This window comes from Neophocaena asiaeorientalis, unplaced genomic scaffold (genome assembly GCF_003031525.2).
Source record: "Neophocaena asiaeorientalis asiaeorientalis breed wild unplaced genomic scaffold, Neophocaena_asiaeorientalis_V1.1 scaffold110, whole genome shotgun sequence".
Taxonomy (NCBI): domain Eukaryota; kingdom Metazoa; phylum Chordata; class Mammalia; order Artiodactyla; family Phocoenidae; genus Neophocaena; species Neophocaena asiaeorientalis.
Genome location: NW_020175053.1, coordinates 8,432,312 through 8,460,006, shown reverse-complemented (window position 1 = coordinate 8,460,006; position 27,695 = coordinate 8,432,312). Strand labels below are relative to the sequence as shown.

General features: G+C 62.7%; 2 protein-coding genes across 2 annotated transcripts in view; one reads left to right on the top strand and one right to left on the bottom strand.

The window, feature by feature from the left end:
* Nucleotides 1-27,695, bottom strand: part of RSPH14 (radial spoke head 14 homolog) — a 60,870-nt gene that overhangs the window by 22,829 nt on the left and 10,346 nt on the right. The window lies entirely within an intron of this gene.
* On the top strand, nucleotides 4,171-27,689 carry GNAZ (G protein subunit alpha z). Its single transcript, XM_024763979.1, has 2 exons — nucleotides 4,171-5,304; nucleotides 26,067-27,689. Exons 1-2 carry the CDS (start codon nucleotides 4,582-4,584, stop codon nucleotides 26,409-26,411), a joined length of 1,068 nt encoding a protein of 355 aa, XP_024619747.1. The 5' UTR covers nucleotides 4,171-4,581; the 3' UTR covers nucleotides 26,412-27,689.

Sequence of the window (27,695 nt, the reverse complement as noted above, 5' to 3'; positions counted from 1 at the left end):
GCCCCCCCACCGAGTGCCCCTCCCTCCCCCACTCCTCAGTGATTTCCAGCCAGACCCAACAGCGCTGTGGTGGGGCATCCTGGGTGTCGGGACCTGGGGACTCGTGAACAGTTACTGGCCAGGGAATGACGTGGTCGTCCTGCCCTTGGTCCTATGCCTCTGGGCTGACTGGGGACGTCCTCAGGGGTCCAGGAAAGCCCAGTCAGACTCAAAGAGATCGAAGTGGCGGAGCCTCCGAGGGGGTGGGGCTGTCCCAAGGTCCCCCTGCTCACAGACCTCCCTCCCTGTGTCCGCGCAGAGCCCCAGGCTCCACCACCCCATAGGTGGCAGTTGGCTCCCAAACTTGGCCCGACACGCACAGTTGCCCCCAGCCACGATTCCCATATACTCCTCCGTTGCCCTGTGGCTGCACTGGTCAAGGACCACGTGGCCAGCCCCACTTTTCTCATGGGTGTGTTAAAATACAAATAACAAAATTTACCATTTTAACCATTTTTAAATGGTACAGTTTAGTGGCATTAAGTACATTCACGTCGTTGTGCAACCATGACCACCATCATCTCCAGAACCTTTTCATCTTCCCAAACTGAGACTCTGACCCTATTAAGCAACAGCTCCCCAGCCCCTGGCACCATCTACTTTCTGTCCCTACGAACCTGACTGCTCTAAGGACCTTACGTAATTAGAATCCTACGGTATTTGTCCTTTTGTGCCGGGCCTGTTTCACTGAGCATAATGTCCCCAAGGCTCATCCATGTTGTGGCAGGTGTCAGAATTTCCTTCCTTTTTAAGGCTGAATAACATTCCCGTATATGTTTTTATCACATTTTGTTTGTCCATTTGTCTGTCAGTGGACACGAGTTGCTTCTGCTTCTTAGCTGTTGTGGATAATGCTGTTATGAACATGGGTGTACAAAAATTGCTTTGAGACCCTGCTTTCAATTCTTTTGGGTAGGTACCCAGAGGTGGAATTACTGGATCATGTGGTAGATCTGTTTTTGTTTTTGTGAGAAACCTCCGTACTGTTTTCTATAGTAGCTGCACCATTTTACCTTCCCGCCAACAGTGCGCAAGGGTTCCAGTTTCTTCATGTCTCGTCAGTATTCACTGTTTTCTGGGATTTTTTCAATAGTAGCTATCCTTATAGGTGTGAGGTGGTATCTTAGTGTGGTTTTGGTTTGCATTTCTCTAGTAATTAGTGATGAACATCTTTTCATGTTCTTATTGGCCATTCATGTATCTTCATTGTGCATGTCCATTCAAGTCCTTTGCCCAGTTTTGAATCAGGTTGGGCTTTTTGTTGAATTTTAGGAGTTGTCTCTATATTCTAGATATTAATCCCTTATTAGGTATACAAGTTGCAGATGTTTTTTTCCATTCCGTGGATTGCCTCTTTACCTGCTGATACTGTCTTTTGGTGCACAAAAGTTGAACATTTTCATGAAATCCAGTTTGTTTTTTCTTTTGTTGCCTGTACCTTTGGTGTCTTATCCAAGAAATCAGTGCCAAGCCCAGTGTCAGGCAGCTTTTGCCCTATGCTTTTTCCTAAGAGTCTTACAATATTAGGTCTTTGATCCATTTGAAGTTAATTTTTGTATGTGGTGTTTGGTAAGAGCCTCAGTCTGGTGGGAGAGACCAGAGAAGGGACGGGCGTGGTAGGGAGAGGTGGGGTGCCCGCTGGTGGCCACGAGGGCCTGAGTTGGCCCGTGAGGAGCAGGCAGGGGTCCCATGCCAGAGCCAGGTGGAGGGTGGGCTCCCCAGGCTGCATGGGGTTGGGTGCGGGGGGTCGTGTGCGGCGCTTGCGAGGATGCAGCCGACGGTGCAGTCTGTTCAGGTGCAGCCCTGCACGGAGGCAGGGGACAGGCCCGCTGGACCCCATGCCGTGTCACGGGCCCGGGTTAAACTATGTTCCGAGAGAGGGGTCACCACAGGGAGACCCAGCGCCTGGGGGCCTGCTTGTCTCTGGGGGCCCCAGACAATGGGAGGGACCTGTTCTCCTGGGTGACCTTTGTCCTTGTCGCTGATCAGCTGAGGGAGAATTGGCCACTTGGGGCCTGCCTGTACCTGAGACTTTAAGACACAAAATTGAGAAAAACGGAAATGTCAACATGCGGTTCCCCCAGTGTAGCCAGCATCGCCTTCAGGAGGCTGGGCACTGGGGGCCCTGGGCAGACGCTGGGCGGGAGCCAGATGTCCGGGGCTGCTGGCCAAGGGCGGGGCCGGGTCATCAGCAGGGACCAGGGGGCAACCACTGGGTCCCTGTCGCACATACTTATGGTCCAGGGCAAGTCCCTGGCGGGACTCTTGTCTGTAAACCTTTCTTATGACACAGTTCATGAGCGAAGTATAGGAAACATGGTAAAATGCACAAATCCCTTGTAATTTCACAACATAGAGCTCATTGCTGCTTGGAAAATAACTTTGCAGACCTCTGCTCACACAGTACGTGCACGCATGTGTGTGTTGGGGGGCACATGCCTGTGGGTGCGTGTGCTGCCTGTGTCCTATATGCATCGTCCTACGACACTCGCTCGAGAGCACCCACCCCGTTCCCGGAGGGGGGTCATCTCGGGGCTTCTGTTCTAAGCGTGATCGCCATCCTTGCTGGGGCTGTGCTGAATGACCAGCCGTTTAGTCGCTGCTCTCAGCAGAGACGTCTCCTGGTACATCCCCCACCGTGGGCTGTGGGGCTGCGGCGAAGCAGGAGACACTCAGCGCCCCAAGGCTGAACCCCTCCCCACTTGCCGACTGGGCACCTGCTGTGTGCCGGGCCCAAGTGCTGCCGCGGAGGGCGGGGCAGGACGGGGTGGATGCCCAGGCGGCAGAATGGGGGGTGCCCACAGGTGATGGGGATGGGGGTGGGGGGAGCACTGGCTGGGTACCAGGCTCTGTGCTGGGCACTTTACCTCTTGGGGACCAGCTCTGGGTGTGCTGTGATCAGTGAGGGACAGACTCTGAGACGGGGGTCATGGGCCCGGCCACACAGCTGGGCTGACACTCACCACCCTGAGAGCAGTAGGGTGCATCAGGGTCCCCCCGAGCGGCAGGGGGAGCCCAGGGAGAGAATGGGCTCGGGGTCAGCTCCAGGGCAGGATGGCGGGGACTGGCAGGCACGGAGGCGGCTGGGAGAGTGATGGGCAGGTAGGGGGACATGGACGAGACTCGGGGTCCTTCCCACCCAGGGCCTGCTGTGGGGAGAACGGGGGCATTAGGGGGTGGACGCTGACCATGGCAAGATGGGGGTGCTGCAGGGGGCAGGCAGCCAGGCAGAGGCTGTGTGGATGGGGTGAGAGGGGTGCCGTCCTGGGCTCCCAGGAAGGGGCAGAGGCTGAGCTTTGGGGATGCCCTGGTGGGAAGAACCCAGCCCAGCTGCTGCGGGTGGTCGGGGGAGCCCTGGGAGGAGCATGCAGACCAGACTTCCCGGGTCAACAGGGGGCTGGCAGAGAGCTGATGCTGAGGCCCTGCACCAGGTGTGAGCACAGCTGCTCCTTATTGACCAGCGGGGGCAGGGGACCTGAAAGGCTTGGCCTGGGACCAGGTAGCCTCTGGGCCGCCCCTGCCTTGCCCTGGACTTGCTATTTCCCAATGGCCTTGCATTACTCTCTGGCCTGTCCTGCCGCCCACACCTGGCCACCGCCCTGCCCATTTGAGAGCCCCTGCCCTGGAGAGAGCAGGAGTGACCCCACTCCCGGGAGGTGGTAAGAGTCGGTAGCACCCAGTTACCCTGGTCTGGGACCCCATGGTAAACATGTGGGTGCAGCGCCAGCAGCTGCAGGAGAGGGTGCGGAACCACCACGTGGAGTCCTAACCACCACCAGATGGAGGTCTGAGGCTCGGCGAGGGTGAGGTCGCCGGGTCCGGGTGGGCAGGGCAGAGTGGCGGGGTGCTGTGCTCTCTCCCCTCTGAAGACCCTCAGGCCTGGTCCTGGCCTAGCTGTGGGCACTCTTTCCTTGAGCGCCGGCCTCAGGCCGCTGGCCGGCGGGGAGGGGTGCGGGGTGGCGGTCAGGCATGTTTTGCTGGGGTTTGAGCTCCGCTGGGGGGGCGTGGGGGGGGCTCTGATTCATCATTCCCCAGGCCGCTTCCCGCCGTCCAGGGCTTCCCTGCCCACCCAGCCTGCAGTGGGAGGAGGCTCATGCTGTTCCCTTGTTGGCAGGTGAAGGCGGATGCCCGAGGCAGGGGGACCACAGGGAGAGCCCGCGACATCCTTACTGGCAGCCAGCCCTCCAGCCACACTCGGCAGCATCACCCCAGCAACCAGCGACCAGACGGCTTCCCACCGTCAGGAGGACAGGGAATGACTGCGGCGCATCTGGCCCCGCGGTGGCCCTGGGAGGTGGAGTGTCCCTGAGGGAGGGCTCAGCCGCCTCCCACAGCACAAGAGCCATGCCAGCTGGAGAGGAGGCGCCGGGGCAAGGGCTGCAGTGGGGCATGGCCTCGCCCCCCCACCCACGCTGAGCGCTCCAGGGCACCGGCTCCCATCCACTGGGCGCACCTGCCTCGAGTCTCAGCTCCCCCGCTCGGTGGCCACCGGGAGAGGCGCCCCGTCCCGTGCTCCACGTCTGGGCCCGCCGCTGCCGGACCATGGGATGTCGGCAAAGCTCAGAGGAGAAAGAGGCAGCACGGCGGTCCCGGCGAATTGACCGCCACCTGCGTTCGGAGAGCCAGCGGCAGCGCCGCGAGATCAAGCTGCTCCTTCTGGGCACCAGCAACTCGGGCAAGAGCACCATTGTGAAGCAGATGAAGATCATCCACAGCGGCGGCTTCAACCTGGAGGCCTGCAAGGAGTACAAGCCGCTCATTATCTACAACGCCATTGACTCGCTGACCCGCATCATCCGTGCCCTGGCCGCGCTCAAGATCGACTTCCACAACCCCGACCGCGCCTACGACGCCGTGCAGCTGTTCGCGCTGACGGGCCCCGCCGAGAGCAAGGGCGAGATCACACCTGAGCTGCTGGGTGTCATGCGGCGGCTGTGGGCCGACCCCGGGGCGCAGGCCTGCTTCGGCCGCTCCAGCGAGTACCACCTGGAGGACAACGCGGCCTACTACCTGAACGACCTGGAGCGCATCGCCGCGCCCGACTACGTGCCCACCGTGGAGGACATCCTGCGCTCCCGGGACATGACCACGGGCATCGTGGAGAACAAGTTCACCTTCAAGGAGCTCACCTTCAAGATGGTGGACGTGGGCGGGCAGAGGTCAGAGCGCAAAAAGTGGATCCACTGCTTCGAGGGCGTCACCGCCATCATCTTCTGCGTGGAGCTTAGTGGCTACGACCTGAAGCTCTACGAGGACAACCAGACGGTGAGTGCATGACCGGGCTCTTCTTCTGCTCGTTGCTGCCACGTGGGAGCTGGCGGGATCCTGGCTGTGTCCAGGGCGGGAGGGGAGTGGCTGCTGTCCAAGGGGGGCCAGGGCGGCTCCAGCGAGGACCTCAGGGTAGCGCCTGCTGTCAGGATGTCTGCCTGGAGGGCAGCTCTCGGTGGCCGCCCCAGCTGGGGGGCCCCCAACTCCACTCTAACCCCACCCTGGGTTCCATCGGGCAGGGATACCCTCTGTGCTACGCCACCCTCACTGGCTGCAGACAGCACTGCCCTCGTGGTGCTCACAGGCCCAGGAGGCCTCACCTAGGTGCTGCGAGCAGACCGCACACCCCATGCCTGATGCTCTCGGGGTGCAGAGGGCCAGCTCTCTGCTGAGCAGGGCCTGCTTCTCGGCTCCCAGAGCATGTTGGCCACCTGGGGGTGGGGAGGAGGGGAAGCTGGCACCACGAGGGGCTTCGCCGCAGGTGAGGTTGAGTGTGGCCAGGTGCACAGGGAGTGACTCTGGAGGCAAGAGAGAGTCTGGCTGCCCTACAGGACACGGCACAGGCCGGGCATCCAGTTGTTGGTCCGTGCGGCAGTTCAGTAAATGCAGCAGCTCCCACCAGCTGCGCACCGTGCTCCGTCCCAGGAACCTCGGCGCCGCAACCCTGTCTGGGTCCTGAGAGTGTCAGCCACAGGGTTAAGAACCTTTTCTGAGGTTTAATCCCCAGGGGTCAGGTAGGGGTGGTAATTCCTTCAGGCCCTCTTCCCAGGCTGAGAACCACCTTGTGGGCTGGAAGCTCAGAGTCACGTGGCAGGGAGACCCCAGAGGTGGGTGCAGTGCAAGAGGTGCTGAGGGACAACCTGGACCCGGTGCTGAGCCAGTGGAGGCTTGCGGGGAGCTGCTGGCAGGTGGGAGCCAGGCCCCTGGCAAGAAGAGGGTGGGCAGTGCACTGCAGGCCCAACCGAGGCAGGAGGCCCAGGCACGGGTGCTGCAGTCTCCCAGGGCACCCAGGAGCGGTGGTGGTGGAGGCCACTCAGACGGATAGGGATGGGTGTGGCTGGGGCCGCCCCACAGCAGAGGGTCTGTGCCAGGCAGCCACCGAGCAAAGACCTGGCATCTGCCCTTAAGAGGTCTTTGATCCTGAGGGTGGGGGGGCATGGGGGCAAACTGGGAGTCTGCAAAGGAGCTGTAAGTGGTGTTGGGCTGGGTGCCAGGGGCTCGGGGAGGTGGCAAGTTGGCAGGGACCTAGGGGAAGGGGTAATGATGTTCTTGAGGGGGATCCTTCATGCTGGGAAATGAAGGGACCAGGGGACGGGGCGATGCAAGGAAGGGACACCCGGTCTTTTTAGGCAGGTGATGGCTTTATTCGTTGGGTTCAGCAGGGAGTCCTAATTTTGGGCTGCAGCCCCAGGAACTCTGCGGGCGGCTGCAGGTAGTGGCCACTGTGCTGGGCACCTGACTGGCTTTCCGAATAGAGAAGGGTATGCAACACTCTTCAGGTTTGCACGGAGGCCCAGCCTGGTGGAGAAGGGGGAGCAGCTGTAGGAGGCCACGGAGACAGGAGGCAGAGCCGTGTCCCAGTAGCATGGGCCTGGACAGTCTGCAGCTCCCTGTGGGCCAGCCCGTCTTGCTCCCAACACTGTCCTCCAGAGTCTTGTCCCTCTTCCGCCCGCCCGCACTTGAGGGCCATGTGTGGTCTGGGCAGCGGAGGAGCGAGGTCAGGCTGCTCGGTGAGGCATCACCGTGGGCAGAGGGCTTGGGGCTGACCAGGCCCTGAGGCAAAGCGGGGTGCCTGGGCAGGTCTGCAGCCACCTGGGCTCCAGCCGTCTCGCTCTCCGGGTGCCTGCCTGTTTTCGGCTGTGTCCTGAGGCTGGTGGTGGCCTGTGCTCGGAGGCCTCTGGGGGCCACATCTGTCATGTCCAGGATGGGCGTGGTGAATTCCCTCGGTGCTGGGCGGGCTCCCAGACTGTCTGCTGGCACATCCTGCCCGCCGTGTCTGCGCCCACAGGTGTGCCAGGTCATGGGGGCAGGGAGCCTGGTCCCAGCGTGGGTCCCGTGTTTCATGGAGGCATGGGGCTGCCCTTCCTGCTCAGAGCCTGTGACGGGTTGGCGGCCCAAGTGGCCCAAGTGTCCTCAAAGATGGGCCCCAGGCCAGGGCTTCTGCCTGAGGCCCTCCCAGCTCCGCCCACTGTCCCCGCGGCCCACAGCCCTTCTCCTCTCTGCTCTGGCCTCGCAGGCTTGGCTCACTCCTACGTGCTCCGAGCTCTCCAGCCTTTAGCACGTGGCCACCCTGTCCCCTGCCCCTCGTACCTTGCCCGCTTGCCCTGTCCTCCAGCTCTTATGTCAGGCGTCACCCCCGCCCAGTGCCCGCACACCCCAACATCACCGTTGCTCATTACGGTGGCCCCGTTGTGTGCGAGCAAGTAGCCGCCTGGCTGGGTCACGTCGATGACTGGGTGGACAGGCGGCCCCCGCAGAGGTTTCTCTGTGAGGCCCGTACGTCCTCCTGAAGGCAGCTAGGCTCTGGGGCCATCACAGTATTTCCTGAGGGGAGAGGCCAGCGGCCAGGCCCACGCCCCCTGCCTGCCCACCACCTGGACTCGGCAGGCCTGGGGAGGTGGTTGTTCACCAGAAAAGGAGATTCTGGATGAGAAACTCAAGCAAGGCTGGAAATTCACTGGATTCCAAGTGGTTCTGACCTTTCATGCTCTACCAGCAGTGTCTCGATGAAGAACAGACTGCTGAGCAGAGACAATAGCAGCCATGAGTCCTACCGCCGCTACCGCCGCCGGCGCACGAGGTGGTCCGACTGCCACCTGGGGAGAGCCAGCCCGCCTCTCCGTGCTTGGGGGAGGCAAGCACTGCGGAGGGGCTGGGACTGGGCTGCCACCCTGTCTTCTCCTTTCCAAGGGCCCTGGCAGAGGCCAGGCGGCCAGGAGAAACCAGAGGCTCCCGGGGCCTGGTGCCAGGCTCCGGACACGGCTCCTCGGAGCTCCTCCCCGCTCAGCGCCTGCGGCTTCCTCCCACCCCAACCCCCGCCACTCCCTGCACCTGGTAGAGGAGTCCCTGCCCCACCCCCACTTGCCCGCTGGCCTCCTCGTCAGCGCGTTCCCAAGGGTGACGTCAAGACCCCTGGGCGCAGAGGGCATGGAGGGCTGCGGCACGTGCAGGGCAGCTCCTGGGCAGGGGGCAGATTCCAGGCGTCTGTGGACCATGGCAACCAGCAGATCCCAGGAGCTGTGCTCAGCCTTGGTGACGATTCCAGGCCCTCGTCCCAGGAGAATTTAATGGGTCCTTGGCCTGCCTAGGGCCCGGCCCCCCTTGCAGTCCTGCAGACACCAGGGGGCCTTCATGTCCCCATGCGGGGCTGTCCAGGGAGCACAGGAGGCCAGAGCACAGCCCAGTCATGTGTCACCTGGTGGGTCCTGTGGGGCGGCAGCCATGCCCAGGGTCCCCATCACAGGTGGGAGGACAGGTCACAGTCCGAGCTCACGCAGCCATGGGCCCTCCCCGAGCCACACCTGCTGCCCGGGGCCAAGGCAGGCTGCCCTGCCCCACCCGCCCTTTGGGGAGCCACTTCCTTCTCCGCCTGGCTCATGGCCTCTTCCCAGGGTAAAGAAAGATGAGAAACTGAGCCATGGCCCGCCTGGGCGCCCACCCCACATGGCAGCCCCTGCAGCACCCCCCCTTTAGTACCTGGCAGGCGGGACCCCAGCACCCTGCTGTCAACTGCCACCCAGCCTCAGCCCAGCGCACCTGCTGATGGACCCATGGCCTCTGCATGGTGGGGGGTCCTTCAGAAGGGGAGGACGAGGCAGCTGTGAGGTGTCAGTGTTCTCACGGGAGCACCCTCAGCGGCTCGCTCGCTGCCCTTTCCTGGTGAAGCTGTCAGCAGGCCTGCCGTGCGCCTGTTGTATACCTGCCGTGCACCTGCTGGGTGGGCAGCCGCGGGCCTTAACGTGTGTGTGCAGTGTGCCCGAGGAGGGGGGCTGCTCCAGGCTGTCCTACAAATAGTGTGCTTTGTCATTCAGCCCAAAAAGGGAGCATGTTTCAGTGATACGATGAACGGCACTGTGTCACAAGATGGTGCTGCCTGGGTCTGCGGCAAAACTGACCGTCACCTGCTGGTGACAGGGGGTGGCATTTGTGCAAAGGATGTGGTTACAAGTGGGAGATGCGAGAGGTGGATGATACCTGGCTTAGATTAGGAAGGGCCCTGACGTACCCTTCAGTGCCCTTAACCAGCCAACTTTGCCGATGAGGGCACTGAGGCCCAGAGATCACTCTTCATGGGTCCCAGGGTAGGGGCAGTGAGCAGGATTCGGGGGACTTGAGTGGCCATGAGGGTTGGCACTGGCCCAGCAGCCCCCACCCCTTCAGTGGCAGGACCACAGGGAGCTCCAGCAGAGCAGGTCCCCACTCTGCCTCCTGCTCCCGACCCGGTGGAGGACATAGTTCCAGGAACCGTGCCGTGGGGACTTGGGACAGAGCCAGAGAAGCGTGCCATTGACCCGCCAGAGGCCACCAGCCTCCCCCACCAGGCACTGGTCTCCCCAGCAGCTCCTTCTGGTCTCGTGATGTGCCAGGGCCACATGCACCTTTGACCTCTGCAAACCACGCTGCCCCTGGGACAGCAGAGGCCTCCTGGACCAGAGCCAGGAGGCAAAGGCAGCTAGAGGGCCAGGCCCCCGGCAGGGCCACCACGGTGCCTCACACCGGGTGCAGCGAGCACAGGGCTCGGCTGGCCCCGAGCGCTCCCCCCGCTGGCGTCCCCCTCCAGGCTCAGCCCAGCCCTTTTTCTCTGTGGCCTGTTACCCCTCCCAAGTGTTGGAGACGTGTGGCGGCTCGAGGGGGCCAGGTGTGCACTCACAGCCGGATCGTTGGTGGCCCGGAGCCGCTGCCGGCGCTTGTGAACAGTACCCACCTCTGTGTGGGCTCCTCCGGCCCTGGCACTAGCCGGGTTCCTCGCTCCACTGCCTGGCCCTTATCTCAGCCCTAAGGGGGCTGAGGCCATGTGGTCCTCCCCTCTGTGGGCCCTGAGCCTCACGTGGGTGAGGGGGAGGGTGGGTGGAGAGGCAGCAGCCGCAGCTGGCCCTCCCCTGCTCCCAGGGCAGCCGAGCACGAGGCCCCTCTCTATGGCAACTTCCTCCGTTCTCCCTGCCCTGTCACACTGGGCATTCCCAAGGGCTCCTGCTTCCTGCTCCCTTTGTGCTCAGCTCGTGCCCAGAATAGGTCCTCCAGCAGAGGTCAGCCAGACGGAAGGACAGAAGGACAGGCAGGCCACCTGCCACTCAGTGTGGCCTCCCTCCAGACCCGCTCCTCACCCTGGGATCTTTGTGTGCCCGCCCCTCCATGGCGGCCACCTCCTGCCACGTCACTAGAGCGCCCCCCCAACCCCAGGCACAGGCTGTCACTGGACACAGTGGAGCAGGTGGGACGTGCCCCCCCACCCCATCCACGCTCCACCTCTCCCACACGACAGCCTTTGCCACATGCCCTGGTGGAATCTGCATGGGGGTGTCCACGTGTCCCTCGGATCTAAGGCTGCAATCCTTCCCCCATAGGCGGGTTGGGGTCAGCCTCTTGCCAGGTCGCGGACCAGCCCTGGGAGGGAGGAGGCAGGCGCCATTGGTGCTCTGTGGGCAGCGCTGGCCCCCACCTGCACAGCACACCCATCCACTGGAGGGCAGTGGCTGGCCAGCACCAGCTCACAAGTGCCAATTTTTCCGTTTTTAAGAAGTTTGTGAGCTGTTTGACATAATGTTGGTAGCTTAAAATCAGCCAGGTGAGAGTAATGACACCATGGAAGTTGGCAGCCTCTACAGCCGGCCCCCACCCCAGCCAGATGTTAAACATTCACCAGCCTCCTGCAGCCGGTGACCCCCGAGCCCTGGCTGGAAGGGCCTGCCCGTCAGGCTCATTCATCGGTGAATTACAGTGTTCACTGTCTGCATCCTTTTAAAGAGCTGTCAGCCTCCTCTGTGAGCCCTCAGCGCCTCCCTGCTCTGGCCCTGTGACCACACCTGTCTTTTCTGTTCACGTTCGTCCTGCTTGCGAATGGTCATTTGCCAGATGGCTTCACGCTCTCCCCGGGCAGGTTCACGAGAATCAAGCCTCTGCATAGGGGAGCAGCCTGGAGCCGGCTGGTTCTGCCATGTCTGTCAGCATGTTGGACTCACGTGCGAATCTGCTCCAGCTGGGCCTCCCGGGTCCCCGCTTGAGGACAGGCCCCATGGGGCTTGTTCTGGAAGCAGTGAGGGACAGAGGCGACTGTGGCCCTTCCTCCCCTGAGGTCACATGGGGACCGCATTGAGCAACCCCTGGAGGCTAGAGTGGCTCCCCCAGTACCCACATCCGCTGGCCCCATGCTGGCTGTGGCTGGCCCCGAGGCACCCCAGTGCAGCAGCTCTCTGGGTCCAGAGAACCCCAGGGGGCCTCCTGCCCTAGAGACCGCCTTGCAGGGGAGAAGGGAGCAGGGCCTGGACAGATTGGGATGAAGGTGGGGATGGTAATCTGGGCTCGACCTTGCGCGTCCAGCCTGCGTCGTGGGGCCTGTGGGGGCGGCCCACAGAGGCAGGACCGAGGGGTTTGGGGGGGCCATGGAGAGCTGGGCCGGCTGGGCGAGGTCCCGGGTGCCAAGCCCCACTCCCAGCACCGCCTGGGGTAGACATTGCTGCCAGGGCTCATCAGGGCCTCTGCAGCTCCCATGTCTGCGTACATCCTCTCTGCCGGGTGATCTGCTCTTCTCAATGTCCCTGCACCCCGCGGAACATCTGTATCCCGCACTTAACAGGAGCTTCAGGGCAGAGGGACCTCCCCAGCCCGCATCCCACTCAGCGCCCAGGCCCGCGGGTTAGTTAGTTTCCTGAGCGCATTAGCCCCACTCCTTACGCACACGTCAGAACCCAGAGGGGTTTTTAAGACGCAGATTATTATTGTTTTAAGGGATTTCTATAATCTGAGAACTGAAAAACAACTTCTCCACTTAGCAAGAACAGGCTCCAGGGAGCTGGCTGAGACCACTGGGGGACCCTCGGTAACCAGCACAGACAACTGGCCTGAACAACACTGAGAAAGGCTTCTGTGCTAACAGAACTCGGGGACTGCCCCTGCCCCCCCGCAGGCCCCTCTGGCTCTGACAGTCTAGTGTTTTGGTAGATCTGAATACAGTCCGCTAGGGGAAGGGAGCATGGTCATCTGAGGGGGGCCCCCCGGATAGAGCAGAAGGTGGCCCTGTTCCCTGCACGTGGCTCCCCACTGGACACATGTCCTCAGATCCAGAGACCCAACTCAGGCTGGCCCGGGAACCTGGGCCACAGCTCACCCTGACCCTGTCTTCATCACCCCTAGCTGGTGTCTCCTCAGCTCATGTATTTGCTCTAATTTCATGAATAAAACCACAGTCACCCAGAGGCCCTGGGCCTCATGTCCTGAGGTTTCTGCTGAGGCCAGCCCCAGGCCACAGCCCCACACACCTTTTCGGGCCTTCGGTGACCCTGGGAAGGCTGACGGCATTCTGGCTGAGGAGGCCCAGAGCCTCCAAGCCACATGGCACAGCTCCATGTTCCCCAGAAGCCATAGCCTCTGGGCCTGTGTCTCAGGCTCCAGGAAACCAGCTCTGCAGCCAACTACCAGCCGCTGGGGAAAGAACAGTCTGGAACAGCTGACTGGGGCAACCTGTAGTTCTTGGGCGGCTTCCCACCCCGGCCCTTTGTTTACTGCCTGCCGGCTCCAGGGACGCCCCCTCGGCTCCTCTTCAGCCTCATCTGCCCAAAGACAGGACCTCAGGAGGCGAGAGGGGGCCGACCACATGCAGCCCCAGTCCTGTGCGTCCTCAGCTGGACAGGCTGGTCCAGTCGTGGCTCCCTTGTCTGCGAAGCCAGACGACAGATCCGTGGCTCAAGGACAGGATGCAGTTTTGACATCTGCCAGGTGCCTGTGCTTGGTGCCTGCAGGGCCTGGGACTCTGGGGCTGGCGCTCTGATGGAGGGGGATGCCCAGCAGTGGAGCTTAGACCCTGGTCAGCCCCGTGGCCTCCCCTGTGGCCTGGGCCACCCTGCCTGGTTTGGTGGCTGGGAAGGCTGTGGGAATCGCACAGGCCTGCAGGGAACACAGTGCCCTCCTGCCATTTCCTGTTCTTCTCACAAGAGACAACCACCCAGCCCCCCTCTCCCCATTCCTGCTCAGGCTTCCCAGGGCCAGGCTGCAAGTGCCTCTCAGTACCGAGGGGTTTTGGGGGGCCATGGAGAGCTGGGCGAGGTCCCGGTGCCAAGTCCCACCCCCAGCACAGCCTGGGGCATCAGGATGTGGCATCACCAAGGCCAGAGACCACACTGAATCAGGACAGAGGAGGCGCTGGGCAGAACTGTCACCACGCTCTCCTTTGATGCCCAAACCTAGCAGGCTGGCCTTTTGTAGCACAGCTGACCAGGGGACCTGGCATTGGGCACCACCAGCCCTGACACAGCACATGTTCCTCCCGGGGCATCCCAGCCCCTGCTGCAGTGGTGTGGGGCCCAGGGAGGGCAGGAGGTCTCTTCTGGACAGCAAGGAGCCCCTGGGGGTGGGAAACCTACTGTCCCCAATGGTTGTGGAGGACATGGATGGAGACACCGTGTGACTCCAGCCTGGATTCACTGAGACCACAGCCATGAGCTGCTGACCAGCCGGCCTCTGGCACGCCCTTCCCCCAAACCTTGTTCCTGCTCCTGCCCAGTGCTCTGTCCCCAGGCACAGCTGCTGTGACCCCGTGGCCCGGTATCTCCTGCCATACTGCCAGTCTGGGGGGATGGGCTGGCCCAGCCCTGGGGGTGATACGGGTGGTCACAGCTGGAGGGGGGGTGAGGTTTCGAGGACCCACTCAAGAGGCAGTGACACGAAGACAAGGGCTTGGGAACCAGAAGCAGGGCCCCACCCAGCTTCTTCATCCCCCTGCTTCACCTGCAAAGGGGGCTGAGAGGCTTGGACCGTGCTGGCCAGGGCGAGCACCGGGAGAACGCTGTCAGCCACCGAGTACCTAGCAGGGTGTGGGGTATGTCAGCCACACTGACAGCATCTGGGGCAGGATAAAGCGCCAGGTGCCCCCACAGGTAGGAGCAGTGTTCCCAGGCTCGAGGGCCCTGCCGTGGTCCCAGGGTCCTGCGGAATTCCCTAAACCGCGTCCCGATTGTATGGCTGCACCAGCACATGGAGGCATCCTTCCTGAGAGAGGCTCTGTCACTTCGATCAGTTTCTCAGTGGAGCTGAGACCCCGGAAGACTGCCCTTGCCCAGCCCCGACACCCTGCTGATGGAGAAGCCAGGGTTATAATGGGCAGCAGTGGCCCAAATATTACTTCCTAAGGATGAGCATTTCTGAAATCCATCTTGTTTGGCCACAAGCAGAGGTTCCCCACTGAGATGTCTACCCACCCCCCAGCCCTGTCCCCAGCTTCTCGTGTCCCTGCAGGAACTGGCCACCTGCTGCCCATGGCTCTCCAGCCTTTCCTCCAGGAGGGGTGGCCCAGGGCTGTGCCCAGGGGTGCAGAAGCTCCGTCTTGCTGAACAGTGTTAGGCAAGGGTGTTGGGGCCCAGGGGGTCCTCAATCTGGTCCCAGGAGGGCTGTTTGCACTGCCGTTGCCTCCCGTGGTGGCAGTGATGGTCTGCAAGCCAGGCCAGGCCTGCAGGCACTTGCAGCATGCTGTCTGCTAACTTCCCCGTCAGTGACTGACAGCAGGGGGCTTGGATCGAGCCAGCAAGATTTAACACAAAAACAAATAGAAAGCAGTTCTCATTTCAGCTGAAGCTGAAAAGGACTGGAAGGACTGGGGCTTTAGAAGAGGCATCCTCCCTGGTAGCAGAGCGGTTGGAGGTGGGGGGAGGTGGGCGGATGAGGTGAGAGCAGGTGGGACCCAGAGCCCAGACCTCATCCTAGGCTGCCACCCTTCCTCCCTGGGCCTGGGCATGACATTGGGAGCTGGGAGCGGGACACAGAGCTCCAGCCCTTGCAGAGCAAGTGCTCCAAGTGTGGCCTTGGGAATCTGGGAGTCAATTCTAACTCAGTCCCCCCCCATGCAAAGTTACGAGATGCCCACTGCCCTCGTCACACCTGCCCGGGGCTCTACTGGACACCTGTGGGATCAGGAATGGTCCTTTCTGGCCCTGAGATCCTGTCGGTCATTGATTCTGAGGCTCAGTGAGAACAGAGAGCAGAAGAATGATGTGTATTTGGGGTGCAGGGGCTGGCTGGCCACACAGACTCCCAGGGGACAGCTCGGTCAGGTGGGCAAAGTCCCCAGCCAGGGCATGAGCGTGTTTTGGTGCTGGGGTGGGGCAGTGACCTGCCTGTGTGGCCCCAGGGTCATCACGTGGCCACCTGTGGTCCATCTGGGCTGTCTGGCTCCTGAGGACGCCAAGGACAGCATGGCTGTGTCAGTGGAAGGGGGGCGCTCGGTGGAGCACACTCGTCCCGAGGCACCCCGGTCCCAGCCCCGTGCCGGGCACCTGGGGAAACGGTGGGGCCCAGGGCACGGTCCTTCCTCTCCGGGGGCAGATGTCCGGGTGGGAGGACGAGGGCAGGGGAAAGAAGCTGGGCCTCAGGTGCTGTCACGGACCCTGCACACAAACCTCTAAGCCCCCCAGGCGGGCTGCCACACTTGCTGCTACTCTGGGTCACCCTAGCCCCCTCTGAGCCGTATACTTTGGGAGACTGGGGACCAACAAACAGGCTGCCTGGAGAAGGTGGGTGCTGAGCATGGGGCGGGGACAGGTGGCATCAGCCGAGGTGGCCCGAGGCTGAGCTTCCGCTGTTTCTGGCAGGTTCAGGATGGGTTTCAGGCCATTAGGGCCCGAGCACAGCTTCCCCGCAGCCTGTTATCTTGTTTAAACAGCCCTACTGTTTGAAGTGGCAGGCCTGCGGCGCTGTTACTACGAGCGTCACAGCTGTCACTCGATGGGGGGCAGCGGACACACAAACGGTGCCTCTGACCTCTGGACCCGTCGGAACACACTCCCACCCCAGTGAAGCCCCATCTGCCACTGGCCCAAGGCCTGCAGGGCCGAGCCTCCTCCTGCCCCCACATGGGCTGCAGCAAGCCGCCCCCTGGGAGGTGAGAGGCGGTGGCCCTTTGCTGAGCCCCCTTCTCGTGCCTGGGGAGGGGGGCCAAGGGCTGTGAGCACCAGGACTGTGGGGCGCGAGGTGCACCACCCCAAGCGCCAATCCCTCTGTGCTGCTCGCTAATCCCCACACTCTGGCCGCGACTTCCGCGGCCCCTCGGGCTGCTCGTCTGCAGGTGGCGCGGAGGCCAGGGGTCAGAGCAGCAGGAACTGGGGCACCGACGGGGAGACACAGTGGAGTCGGTCCTGGGGTCGCCGCACAAACCCCGGAGTTTGGGGGAGGAAGATGAACCCTGAGCCTTCATCCCCGTCAGGTCAGGGGGTTCCTGATGGTTTTAAAGCCAGAAGCGCACCTGCCTGTAAACGCTTTTTCCCCTCATTTTGCTCCACGATGGCGCTGAGGCGAGAACGGACACAGGCCACTGCCGGCAAAGGGCCAGGACGGCACGGAGCCTGCTGCGGGGAGCGGGGGAGGCCCAGCGCTGCCAAGTGTCAGGGTCCTGGTTGGGAGGAGGGGAGGCTGGGGGCGCAGGCGGGCCCCTCCCCAGTGGCCAGGTCCGACCACCTGGACAGGCAGGACATGCGGCGCCCGGCGTCCTCTCACTGTAACCCCTGCACACGGCCGCCTTACCGACCACCTACATCCCGCACCATCCAGCCCTGCCTGCCGTGGCCCCGCGGCCAGCAGACCACTCACCCTGCCGGGCGCTGGAGAGAGCAGCCCCCGCAGACCGGGTGGTGGTGCTCAAAGCCACAGCAAATCAACAGAAGGGTTCCAGCTGGCGACTGGCTACTTCAGGGAGGCTCAGGGATGCCCTTGAGAGCCCACCCCTCCGCTGGGACCCAGGGGAGGACAGCCTGGTGAAGGTCCCACGCGGGGATGAGTTGGGGCCAGGCAGAAGGTGCCGGGTCACCCCGCTGGGATGGGAGCTGCTGGAGGGCTATGCACAGGGCAGCGAAGTGACCCCAGGTTGCAGAGACACGGAGCAGAGGCAGGGAGAGGTGGGAAGGAGATTCCAGGTGTGGCTGGAGGTGCCGTCAACTGGACAGTTGCAGGTAGAGCCCATGGCCCGACTCCGGGACCCTGGCCTCTGTCAGGGGGTTGTGTCCACTCGTGGGTACTGCCTCCCCTGGCAGAGGCAGCCAGACAGTGCCCTCCCTCCATGCCACCTGCCCCAGCTTGCTGGCTTGGCACTGGGTGGTCACTGCACGTGTGTCCGCTCCTAGGGCCTCAGTTCTCTTAAGCCAGGATTGCCCCTTGCTTCTCTCTGTGTTTCTGAGAGTGACTGCTTGACGTCCAGGGAAAGGTGCCGGGAGAGGCCGGGCTTGGATCTTGGACGCCAGTGTCGGTGGTAGGGATGCTGGGCCTCCAGCTTCCTGTCACTGTCTGTCGACCACGTTTCTACCGTGACTCACTTCCCGACAGCCCAGAATAACTGCTATCTCCTGGTTGGCAGGACCTGAAACTCTTGGGTGAGGCCAAGTCCAAGGCCAACCGAGGCAGCCATGGGGGCTTGGGGTGGGGCTGCCTCAGGGCTCCTCGCTCAGGCCCCCACTCCTTTCAGCCTGACCCACTCACATCACCCAGCGAGCCCTAAAGCTGAAGTGAGCCGGGGAGAAAGGGGGTCAGACAGAAGATGGGGGGGTGGCGCTGGTTTGAGTGGGCGTCTGGTGCCAAGGGTCAGAGTAGGGGATCAGGGCCTGCACTGGGAGGCCTCTGAGGTCCCAGGGACATGAGAAGGTGGGGTAGGAACGTGCTGAGGGACTGGAAGGGGGACGGGGTGCTGAGAAGCGCCGTGGCTGTGCCTGGTGGAGGGGAAGGCGGCGGCGGGAGGGGCACGGGGAGTGAGCTGCCTGTGCGGCAGGGCCGTGCCAGTCAATCTTGGCCTGGGTGTCCCCAGGGCCCACAGGGTGCAGGGGCAGTGTGGCTCCGTGGGCTCGAGGGCCCAGACTTGAGGAATGGGTGCACTGACCCTGGGCAGCCAAGGGGGAACGCTGCCCACCCCAGAGAGAGAAGGGGGAGGGCGGCAGCACCCCCAGCTCGCCCCGTTGCCCCCGCACAGGCTGCGGCACCACCCACAATGGGCCACCCGTGCAGATGCGCCCCGGGGACAGTCAGGGGCTCATTGATCCATTAGCCTCATTAATCCAATTCTCCATTCTGGCGCGGCCAGCACTTAGGCTTGGGGGAGGAAGAAGTGAGGAGCGCTAACCAGGTTGGTCTGGACTTGACCCCTGTCATCCAGCTCTGTCCCCAGGCACCTCCCCGTTGCCTGAGGCCAGGAGCCGGATGGGGATGGCAAGGACCAAGGGGTGGCTGTGGCCATCGGAAGCTCTCCTTGGGGCAGAGGGGCCTGGGCAGGCCAGGCTGGCCCTCACAGCCCCCATTTCCACATCCATAAACGGGGATGTGGGGAGAAGCCCTCACAGCCACTGCTCTGAGAGGAGCAGAGAGCTGGACCTCTGCACATCACAGCAGCCTCCGCGCAGAGGAGGAGCAAGGCCCAGAGCCTCCAGGGGCAGCTGTCGAGGGCGAGGCACCATCCTTCCGTAACAATCCCACCCCCGCCCCTCCCACTGGGAGTGCCACCCACCCAGGGCACTGCAGGCAGGAGCCGGTACCAGAAGGACCTCCCCTCTTCACTGCCCACTGCCCTGCCCGCCAGGGAGAGTGAGATACCCTCAACACCCGGAGGCCCCCCCCCACTCCCAAGAAGTAGACAGTGATGGACAGTGTGGTCTGGCCAGCCAGCCAGGGCTGGGCCTGTGTGCCCCTGTGGAGAGGGACACCTGGCCCAGCTCAAAGATGGAGCGTCTTCTGCCTTCGGTCTGTGTTGCTGTGCTGCTGTGCGAGGCCCGAGGGTGGAGGCTTCCTCCCCAGTTGCCATGGAAACTGCATGCTGAGTGTCTAAGCTCAACCAAGGGAGGGGAGCAGCTGCCCTGGGTGGCAGCTGCCATCACAGACTCTCAGTGTTAGGAAGGGCCCGAGGGGCTGCCCCACTCCTGCGCTGGCCAGCGCAGAGGGCAGCTCTGAGGCCTTCTCGCCTGCATCTCCCTGTGGGCGCTGGACCACCACCACATCTGCTCTCTTGTCTGCACAGGGCTATAGTGACTCCATCCAGGCCTGGGTGAGCCAAGCACACAGGCCCTGCCCTCCTGCAAACACTTCCAATGAGGGACGCGATACTGGGGGTGGGTGTGTGTGTGTGTGGAGAAACACAGATTCTGGTGACAGTGGGGAGCCAGGGCTGCCTGGGGAGGCCCGAGCGTCCCATTCCCATCCCTGCGGGCGTGAGTGGAGGTCTGAGTCATCTCCTGCACCGGCTCTGCACTGGGCTTCTGCCAGGACGGCGCGGCCATGCTGCCTCGCTGCCTGAGGCCTCCAGCTCAGTCTGGGGCTGTTGCTCTGCTCCTTGCCACCCCACCCTGATCCCAGGGAGCCCTCCTGCCTGCACCCCGCAGCCTAAGGGCAGACGCAAGCCAGGGCCTTGCTCGCCTGAGCCACCTCCACGACCCGAGACAAGCTGGAGCCCCAAAAGGGAAATAAGCTCTGGAAGGATAAGGACCCTCGGTGGACGAGTAGGGGAGCTCAGGGCTTCAAGCCACTGGGCAGCCTGAGGGCTGGGCCCAGCCTCTTCCCCACGGAGCCCAAGGCACCTCCCAGCAGGGCCCCCTGAGCACCCCCAGGCCGCACTAGACTTCTCTGCAGCTTTGCATGAAGATAAAAACACCCCTCTCTCACCCCCAACGACCAGCCCCCCACTTCTTTGGTGACAAAGAATAAGCTCTTTCCCTGAGCAGCCAGTGCCATCCGTGGAGGGGTTTTACTCCGGAGGTGCAATCCTGCCTTCACACCTTTCCACAGTTACAGATGCATCTAACACAGGCCCCGCCACCCCCACCCCTGTGCACCTGCCCGGACCTCGGGACCTGGGTGTGACGGTAGGGCCCACTCGCCCTCTCCCCGCTGGAGAAGGCTGGGGATGTCCAAGCCCGGCTCCCCCGGCAGGGCTCAGGGTGGGCCATGGAGGTCTCGGGGGCTCCTCCCAACCACCAGGCCCAGAGCACAGGGCTCCAGGCCTCACCTGCCTCCCGGGCAGTGGAGGCGGGGAGGGCAGTCAGCGCCGCACAGAGGACGACCCCAGACTTCCCTTTGGGACGTGCCGCTCGCTGGGTCAGACGCGCCTCCGCACCCCTCGAGCCACACTACCACAGAGGGAGCAGAGGCTTGGCTGTTGGTGCCAGCTCGATATCCAGCCCTGGCTGGACCCTCCCCCTTGGCCCATGCAGCCAGGGTGCTGCCAGGAGGCCTCACTGCCTGGTCCCGCCCTCAGCGCCCTTGGAGCCTGGCACCATTGCCCGGGTGGGGCCTGGTGGCTGAGCCTCAGGGCTGGCACCATCGTGGTGAATGGAGCTCATTCATGTCCTCAGCCCAGCCTCCCAGCTCTGCTTCTAGCGTTTAAAGCTAAATTCACAGTTCCCAAGAACAAACACTCCAGGCGCTCCTACAACAGGCAGACCTGGGCTTCCCGGACTGAAACGGAACTGAGAACTCGTGCTGGGACGAGAAACCTGAGTCCCAGGGTGGGACAGAGCCTCCCTGGGCTCTGAGCCCCAAGCAGCAGAGCCAGCGCCAAGGCCCAGCCCCGCTGCATCCTCTTCCCCCTGCCGGCTGCCCGCTGCGGCCCCAGGCCTTGGCCGTGGCTGGCTTCCTGTTGCCTCATCCTAGCCTCACAGGGCCCCCTGCTCCAGGCCACCTCCCCTTTTATCTCTGAGTCATGCCGTGATGGCCGCTCTGGTCACTGGTGCCCGGCATGGAGACTCAACTTTCCAGAAGTGTCACGTTTTAGCTCCCAGCCTCGTGAGCAGGATCCCTAACAGATCATGCTGTACAGGTGGGGAAACTGAGGCTCAGAACAAACAGGAGCTGGCGGCTGGCAGAGCAGGGGTTCTGGCCCTCGTTGGCCACTCCACAAGCTCACCTCTCCTCCGTCCTCCTCACACCTAGAAGGGCGCCTGGAGCGCCTCTGCCCACGGAGGCTGAGGAGGGGCGGGGGTGCGGGCCTAGCGGTGAAGGTTGTTGGCGTGCCGGCGGGCTGGGGTTTCCGGGTCTCCCGGGCCCTGGGGTTTGGGCCGGTTCTGGGAAGGGCTGAAACCTTGACATCACCAGCACTTTATGAGGTCTGGGACTGGAGCCTCTGCTGTGCCCAGGGCGAGCCGAGCAGTCAGCGTTTGGGTGGCTCCCTTGCCTGTTGGGGAACCCGTGCTCCCCTTTTGTAGAGTGCAGGGCTGGACTTGGGCGTCCACATTTGGGGCCAGTGCCCGCCAGCCAGCCCGCGAGGAAGCCAAAGGCAGCCCTCTTGGCCTATTAAATCAAGGAAATGCTCGCCTGGCAATCGGTGCTGTCCTGTGCCCTTGCAACAGTGAGCGAGGGGCTGAGTGGGTGTCACAGGTTCTGGGCAGCCGTTGGGTCTCCAGGCTGAGCAGTTATGGAGCCCCCAGAGCAGAGGAACCAGGCAGAGCTGGGAGCCAGCAGCCTGGGGGGAGGTGCTGGTGGCCCTGGGGGCTCAGGATGGCAGCTGAGCCGGGTCTGCAGAGTCCAGACCCCTCCCTCTCCATCCCACCTCCCACAGAGGCTCTGTGCCGGTGGGGAGGGAGGCAGGTCTTGGACAAGAGGAGATGAGGTCACCCCAGTGCCAGGGCGCCGGCAGTGAGTGGCATGCAGACTGTCTGCTGGGAAGGCAGCCACAGGCCGAGGCCCAGCAAACCTGGTTTCTCTCAAACCAACACTGTTGCTCCTGCAGCAGTCCTGGTGCTGGGTGCCGTGATCGTCCCCATTTTACAGATGAGGACACTGAGGCTGGGAGAGGAGAAAGGACTTGTCCAAGGTTCAGCGAGCCCTGGTGGTGAGAGCGAACCCCAGGCCGCAAATCTGTACCCATAACAGGGACACCTGCCCTTTCGTGACTCAGGGGAGCCTTCATGGGGGACCAGGGCCGAGGCTCCCCTTCACGCCCCAGCCCCGGCCTCCTCAGGATGTTCCAGGAGCCGGTCTGGTCCAGGCCACCACGGGTGCTGTCACGTGGCGGTTGTGCTCAGGGTAAAGGCCTCCACCACTGAGCTCGGCACTTAGCAAAGATTCCAGTCTCCGACCAGCAAGCTGGAAGCCCCTCAGAGGGGGGTCACCAGCTGCAGCCCCCTGGGGAAAGTCCAGTCTGTTCGATGAGGTTGAGTGTATTCAGACGTGTCCAAGCAGGAGCTTTCTCTGCAAATGGCTGAGAAATGACTTGTGCGCCACCCTGGGGACTGTCCAGCTGCCTCCCAGGGTCTGACGTGTGCTGTTACAAATCACTGGTTCCTGCTCCTTCCCGAGCGTGGGATCGCCACCGCTGCCCAGGCCTCTGACGGGAATCATCTGCTGTGTGTCATCTCTGTACACGATGTTTCTCACTGTGAGCAGCTCCTGGAGAGAGCTGGGTGGGCACCAGAGCCCTGGGTGGCATCACAGGCAAGCAGTCGTGGGGTATTTTCTCCTGGGAGGAGCAGCTGCAGAGCTGAGGGCGTGGAGGGCCTCCTGCTGGGGGAGCACTGGGGTTGGTGCAGACACGGGGTCCTCACCCAGCCCTGGGAGTTGCCTGTCCAGGGCCCCATCCCCTGTGTGAGGTGGGTGGCCTCCCCGGCTTGCAGCGAGAGGATATCTGCATCAGGCTGGTGGAAGTCATGGCAAGACAAGGCATGATGGGCAGAGTCCGGTGACTCCAAAGCTGCCCCAGCTTCATTCACCCCAGGGCCCAGTGGACCACATGAGGACGGGGCCCAGCCCTGTGACCCACAGCACCAAGTGGGTAGAGTCAGAACCGGGTGCCAGGGTGGCGTCGGGGAGAACGGGGCCACAGCTGGCCCCCAGGCTGAGCACACCCTCAGGACCAGGGAGGCCCTGAACGCAGACCGAGGGACTGGGATTCCATCCTGGTGCCAGAGCACCCCAGACGTGTGCGGCAGGAGGGGGCGCCGGGGTGCGGGGCTGGGAAGAGGAGTCGTGGGTGAGGCCACGGAGGGCGAGCCGAACGGGGAGGGGGCCCTGGGGGAGGCCCTGCCCGGTGCGCCTTCCTCCCGTACGCATACTCTTGTGCGTACTTCTCACGGTTTCCAGAGTTACGGCTCAAAACAGCACGTTCCTTTCTCAGTGATCTGTGATTCAGGTGTCAGCATGCTGCTCGGCCCGCGCGCCCATGCGCTGGCTCCTGCGCTGGCTCCTGCGCTGGCTCCAGGAGCCCGCACAGCAGTGGTGGTAGCACCAAGGGGCTCCAGCTCCCCCTGCCCGCCTAGTGCTTCTGGGATGGCTCCTCTCCTGGCTGAGGGACCTCTGTGTGGTGGGTGCCGGGGCACAGTGCCCCCTTCGCCGTGCTCCCCCAGCGGCTTTGGGGGAGAGCAGGTGGAGCTCCCAGGCTCCTGTGTTTGTCCAGCCCGGCCAGTCAGTGCCTCCCACGGGCTCCCTGAGCGCTGCCCGCCTAAAGGATGGCCCGTGTGGGTCCCCACGGTTTGTCCCAAGGGAGAGGGAGGGAACAGGGAAACCTGAGCCCCACCTGCCTGGAGAGCAAGAGGAGCCCCAGGTGTGGGCAAGGGCCGGACACGAGGGGCGTCTGTCTGTCCTGCTCAGGCCGCACAGCAGTGCCCGTCCTGCCGGCCTCCTCTGCCCTCTGTTGCCTGGTGAGGCTCAGAGGGACGTCTGTGGGGTAGAGGGGCCGGCCCCTGGGGTCTGAAGTCAGCCTGGGGTGCGCTGAGCAGGAAGGGCAGACGCAGCTTGTCGGGGCCCTGGGGCTTGCTCCACGCGGGACGTGGCAGCTGAGCTCTTCCCACGCACACATGCCCTGGAGGACCGACCCCTCTCGGCACACATGCACTGTTTCAGCAGGAGCAGCTGGCCTGGATGCGGGAGGCACCTGGCTCTCACCCCCAGTGACCTAGCACGGTACATGGAGGCAGGCCCAGGCCCTGTGCAGATGCTCATCCCAGCACCCGTGCCTGGCCCCACTCCACGCTTGCCCACCCATCCTTGAACGCCACTCCACACCCAGGGCTCGGCCTGGCCTGGCCACTGGCCTCTCGTCTCTGGGGCCCCGTGACGGGCACGAGATCTGGGACCTGCTGGCCCTCAGAGCCTGCTCAGCAAGTGTCTGCTCAGTGGATTAACGAATACATGCTAATGGCCACATCTGTTATTTATCTGATGTGAAATCTGGGCTCAGAAGCACAGCGTCTGATTATGACGTCATTCCCATGAGATATGACAGCTCTGCTGGTCCCTACCACGCAGCTTCCGGAAATCCATTAGCACTAATTACTACCCAGTAGAATGTAACATTCCTGGACCACCACATAACTGCGTGTGGAACGTCGTCCGCTCCTCCAGGCACACCTGGGGGTCCTGCATCCTGTTTCTCTCTGCAGAAGGCTTACCCCACCCCACACACACCCAAGACCTGAGACTACTCACTTTCAGAGCGTCTGTTATTCCTGAGCTTGTTCTAAAGAAGGCATAGGGTGGGTTTTGGAAACGGGCCCTCCCCGGTGGAGTGCAGGACCTTGAGGCAATGTCTACGTTGTGGTGGGGGGCGGTGGCTCCTTCTCAGCACTGATGCTGTCAGACCATGTCTCTCAGGGAAGGCAGGTTCTGTGGGAATGCAGGGCTTTGTGGGGCCTCCCCCGGGCACTGCCATCCTGGGGCCAGCAGCACTGCCCGTCCACCTTGGAGGAGCAGCAAGCCTAGAGCTCCTGGCCGTGGGACTTAGAGCACATTTCCTGCCTCTCCAGGCCTCAGTTTCTTTATCTGCACAATGGGGATAGGAAGGTGTGAGGGCGGAGCAGGCCGGTGCCTGTGTCCACCCATCAGCACCAGCTGCAGCTTCCCTGTTGTTACCACATCGTCAGAAAAGTCCTTAAATCCGATACCTCCGATCTACACTGGCCCCACACTTGGGACGCTCATCTCATTCATTTTACTTTCAAACACGGGGCAGCTTTCACCAGCAGCAGGAGTCCCTTTAGAAGTAGGACGGTCAGTTGTGCGTGGGAGTCAGACGGGGGCCCTAGGTTCCTTGAAAACCCAGAGGCTCCGCAGCAGGGTCACGGTCCTCAAGGGGAGGTAGAGAGGGCCAGGGCCACGCTCTGTGGTCACGGTGCCTCCTGGCCGCCATCCTCGTGTCCTCTGTGCTGGTGGGGGCGGGGCGGCCACGGGATCCTCCGTGTGGCCTTGAGTGAGCACACCGCCGGCAGGGGCCAGGCCTGCCCAGCTCTGCCCTGCACCCTTGCTTTCGTGAACACAGGCCTCCCCCTCGCGGACTCCAGTGAGGACTGATGCCCTGCCTGGCAGGATGGAGGCACGGGGCCAGCCAAACCCCAGCAGGCGGAGCTGACTGCCGGGGAGGCTGCCCACGTGCTGCCTGCGGGGGATGCAGAGACAGTGCCCCCGTGGGAGGCGGGGCTTGCCCGTGCAGGCGCGGGGCCCCAGCCAGCAGCCCTGAAGCCACGTGCTGTCAGCGACCACGGGGGCCAGAGGGGGCCAGCGGAGTCAGAGAGCACAGGGCCAGCCGGGGCCCGGCGGGGAGGGTGCTCTTGGGCCTACCAGGGCCAGGCCGTGCTGACCGCCCCCCCTCCCCCCCGCAGAGCCGGATGGCGGAGAGCCTGCGCCTCTTTGACTCCATCTGCAACAACAACTGGTTCGTCAGCACCTCCCTCATCCTCTTCCTCAACAAGAAGGACCTGCTGGCGCAGAAGATCCGGCGCATCCCGCTCACCGTGTGCTTCCCCGAGTACAGCGGCCAGAACACCTACGAGGAGGCCGCCGTCTACATCCAGCGGCAGTTCGAGGACCTGAACCGCAACAAGGAGACCAAGGAGATCTACTCCCACTTCACCTGTGCCACCGACACCAGTAACATCCAGTTCGTGTTTGACGCCGTGACCGACGTCATCATCCAGAACAACCTCAAGTACATCGGCCTCTGCTGAGGAGCCAGCGTCAGCTGTGGCGAGACTGGGGCATCACACCCCCACCCACGCTGGTGACCAGCACGGGGGCAGAAAACGGGGGCCCGGAGCGTGTCCCCCGCCCCGCCTCCTCGGCCCCCACGTTTCCGCAAACGTGAATATGTACGGATAGATCGCTAGGTAAGTAGACACACTTGCGCACACACACGCACACACACACGTGCACGCTCTGTAGACAGCAGGCTCCCCGCGTAGCTGAGGGCCTGTGAAGACTTGAGGAGCTGTCACCAAGTCCACCCCGAGCCCCTCCTGCCACACAACCCTGCCTTCCCGACGTGGCCCCACTCTGCATGGGGGTCCGAGGGACCACAGGGAGGGGCGGCCGGCTCCCTGGGAGGAGACCCAGAGCAGGGGCCACGCCGCCCCACGTGCGCGCTGGGACCGGGCACCAGGCCTGCGACAGCACTGACCAGCCCTCCGGCCACTCACAGCTCTTTTTAAACTGCTTCAGAACATGCAACGAAACTCCACGTGGTGACGCGCGTGGCGCGACTTGTCTCGGACCCGGCGAGCTGGGCGCCAGCTTTTCTTCTACGAGTCGGACGTTTTATAAACCGAAACCTGGTTTTTCTCCTCTAACATCCTTTTTCTTTTCTTTTTTTTTTTTTTGGCCAAATCTCGTGGTGTTTCGCAGAAATACAGAAAATTTCCAATGCAGTTGAGTATTCTTTTTTAAATGCAGATTTTCAAAACCTATTTTTTTTTCCGGGTGGTCCTTTTTGTGTCTGGCTTTGCTGAGTGTAAAATTGTTACCTGGACAAGTCTGTCCCTCTGCGCCCGGCAGCAGCCTCGGCGCCGAGTTGTACATAAGCCCGTGCAGCGTCCTCTTGTTACTGGTGCGGTTTCCGCTTCGTTTTTCTTTCAGAAAATAAATGTGATGTATTTAAAGAAGGTCTTTCACCCAGGAGCGAACGAACAATAGCTAAATGTCTTGGTATTTAAAGAGTAAATTACCTGTGGCTTTTCTGCAAGTGGAGGAAAGGGAGGCCAGAGGGCAGCCTCGACTCCTGTGAAGGCTCGGCCGCCTTGCAGCCTGAGGGAGGCCCTTCCTGCTCAGGGCCCGGGGCACTGCCACCGCCACCGCCACGTGGATTACCTTGGCTGAGGGCCGTGTGCAAACACGAAGGCGCCGCCAGAGCCCTTGCCAAACCTCCTCTCGGCCTTTGGTACCCTGAGCCCGAGGTTGGTGTGAGGAGTCACAGCCAAGGACTTTAAGGGATGTCGAGAGGGAAAGAGGAGCTGGTG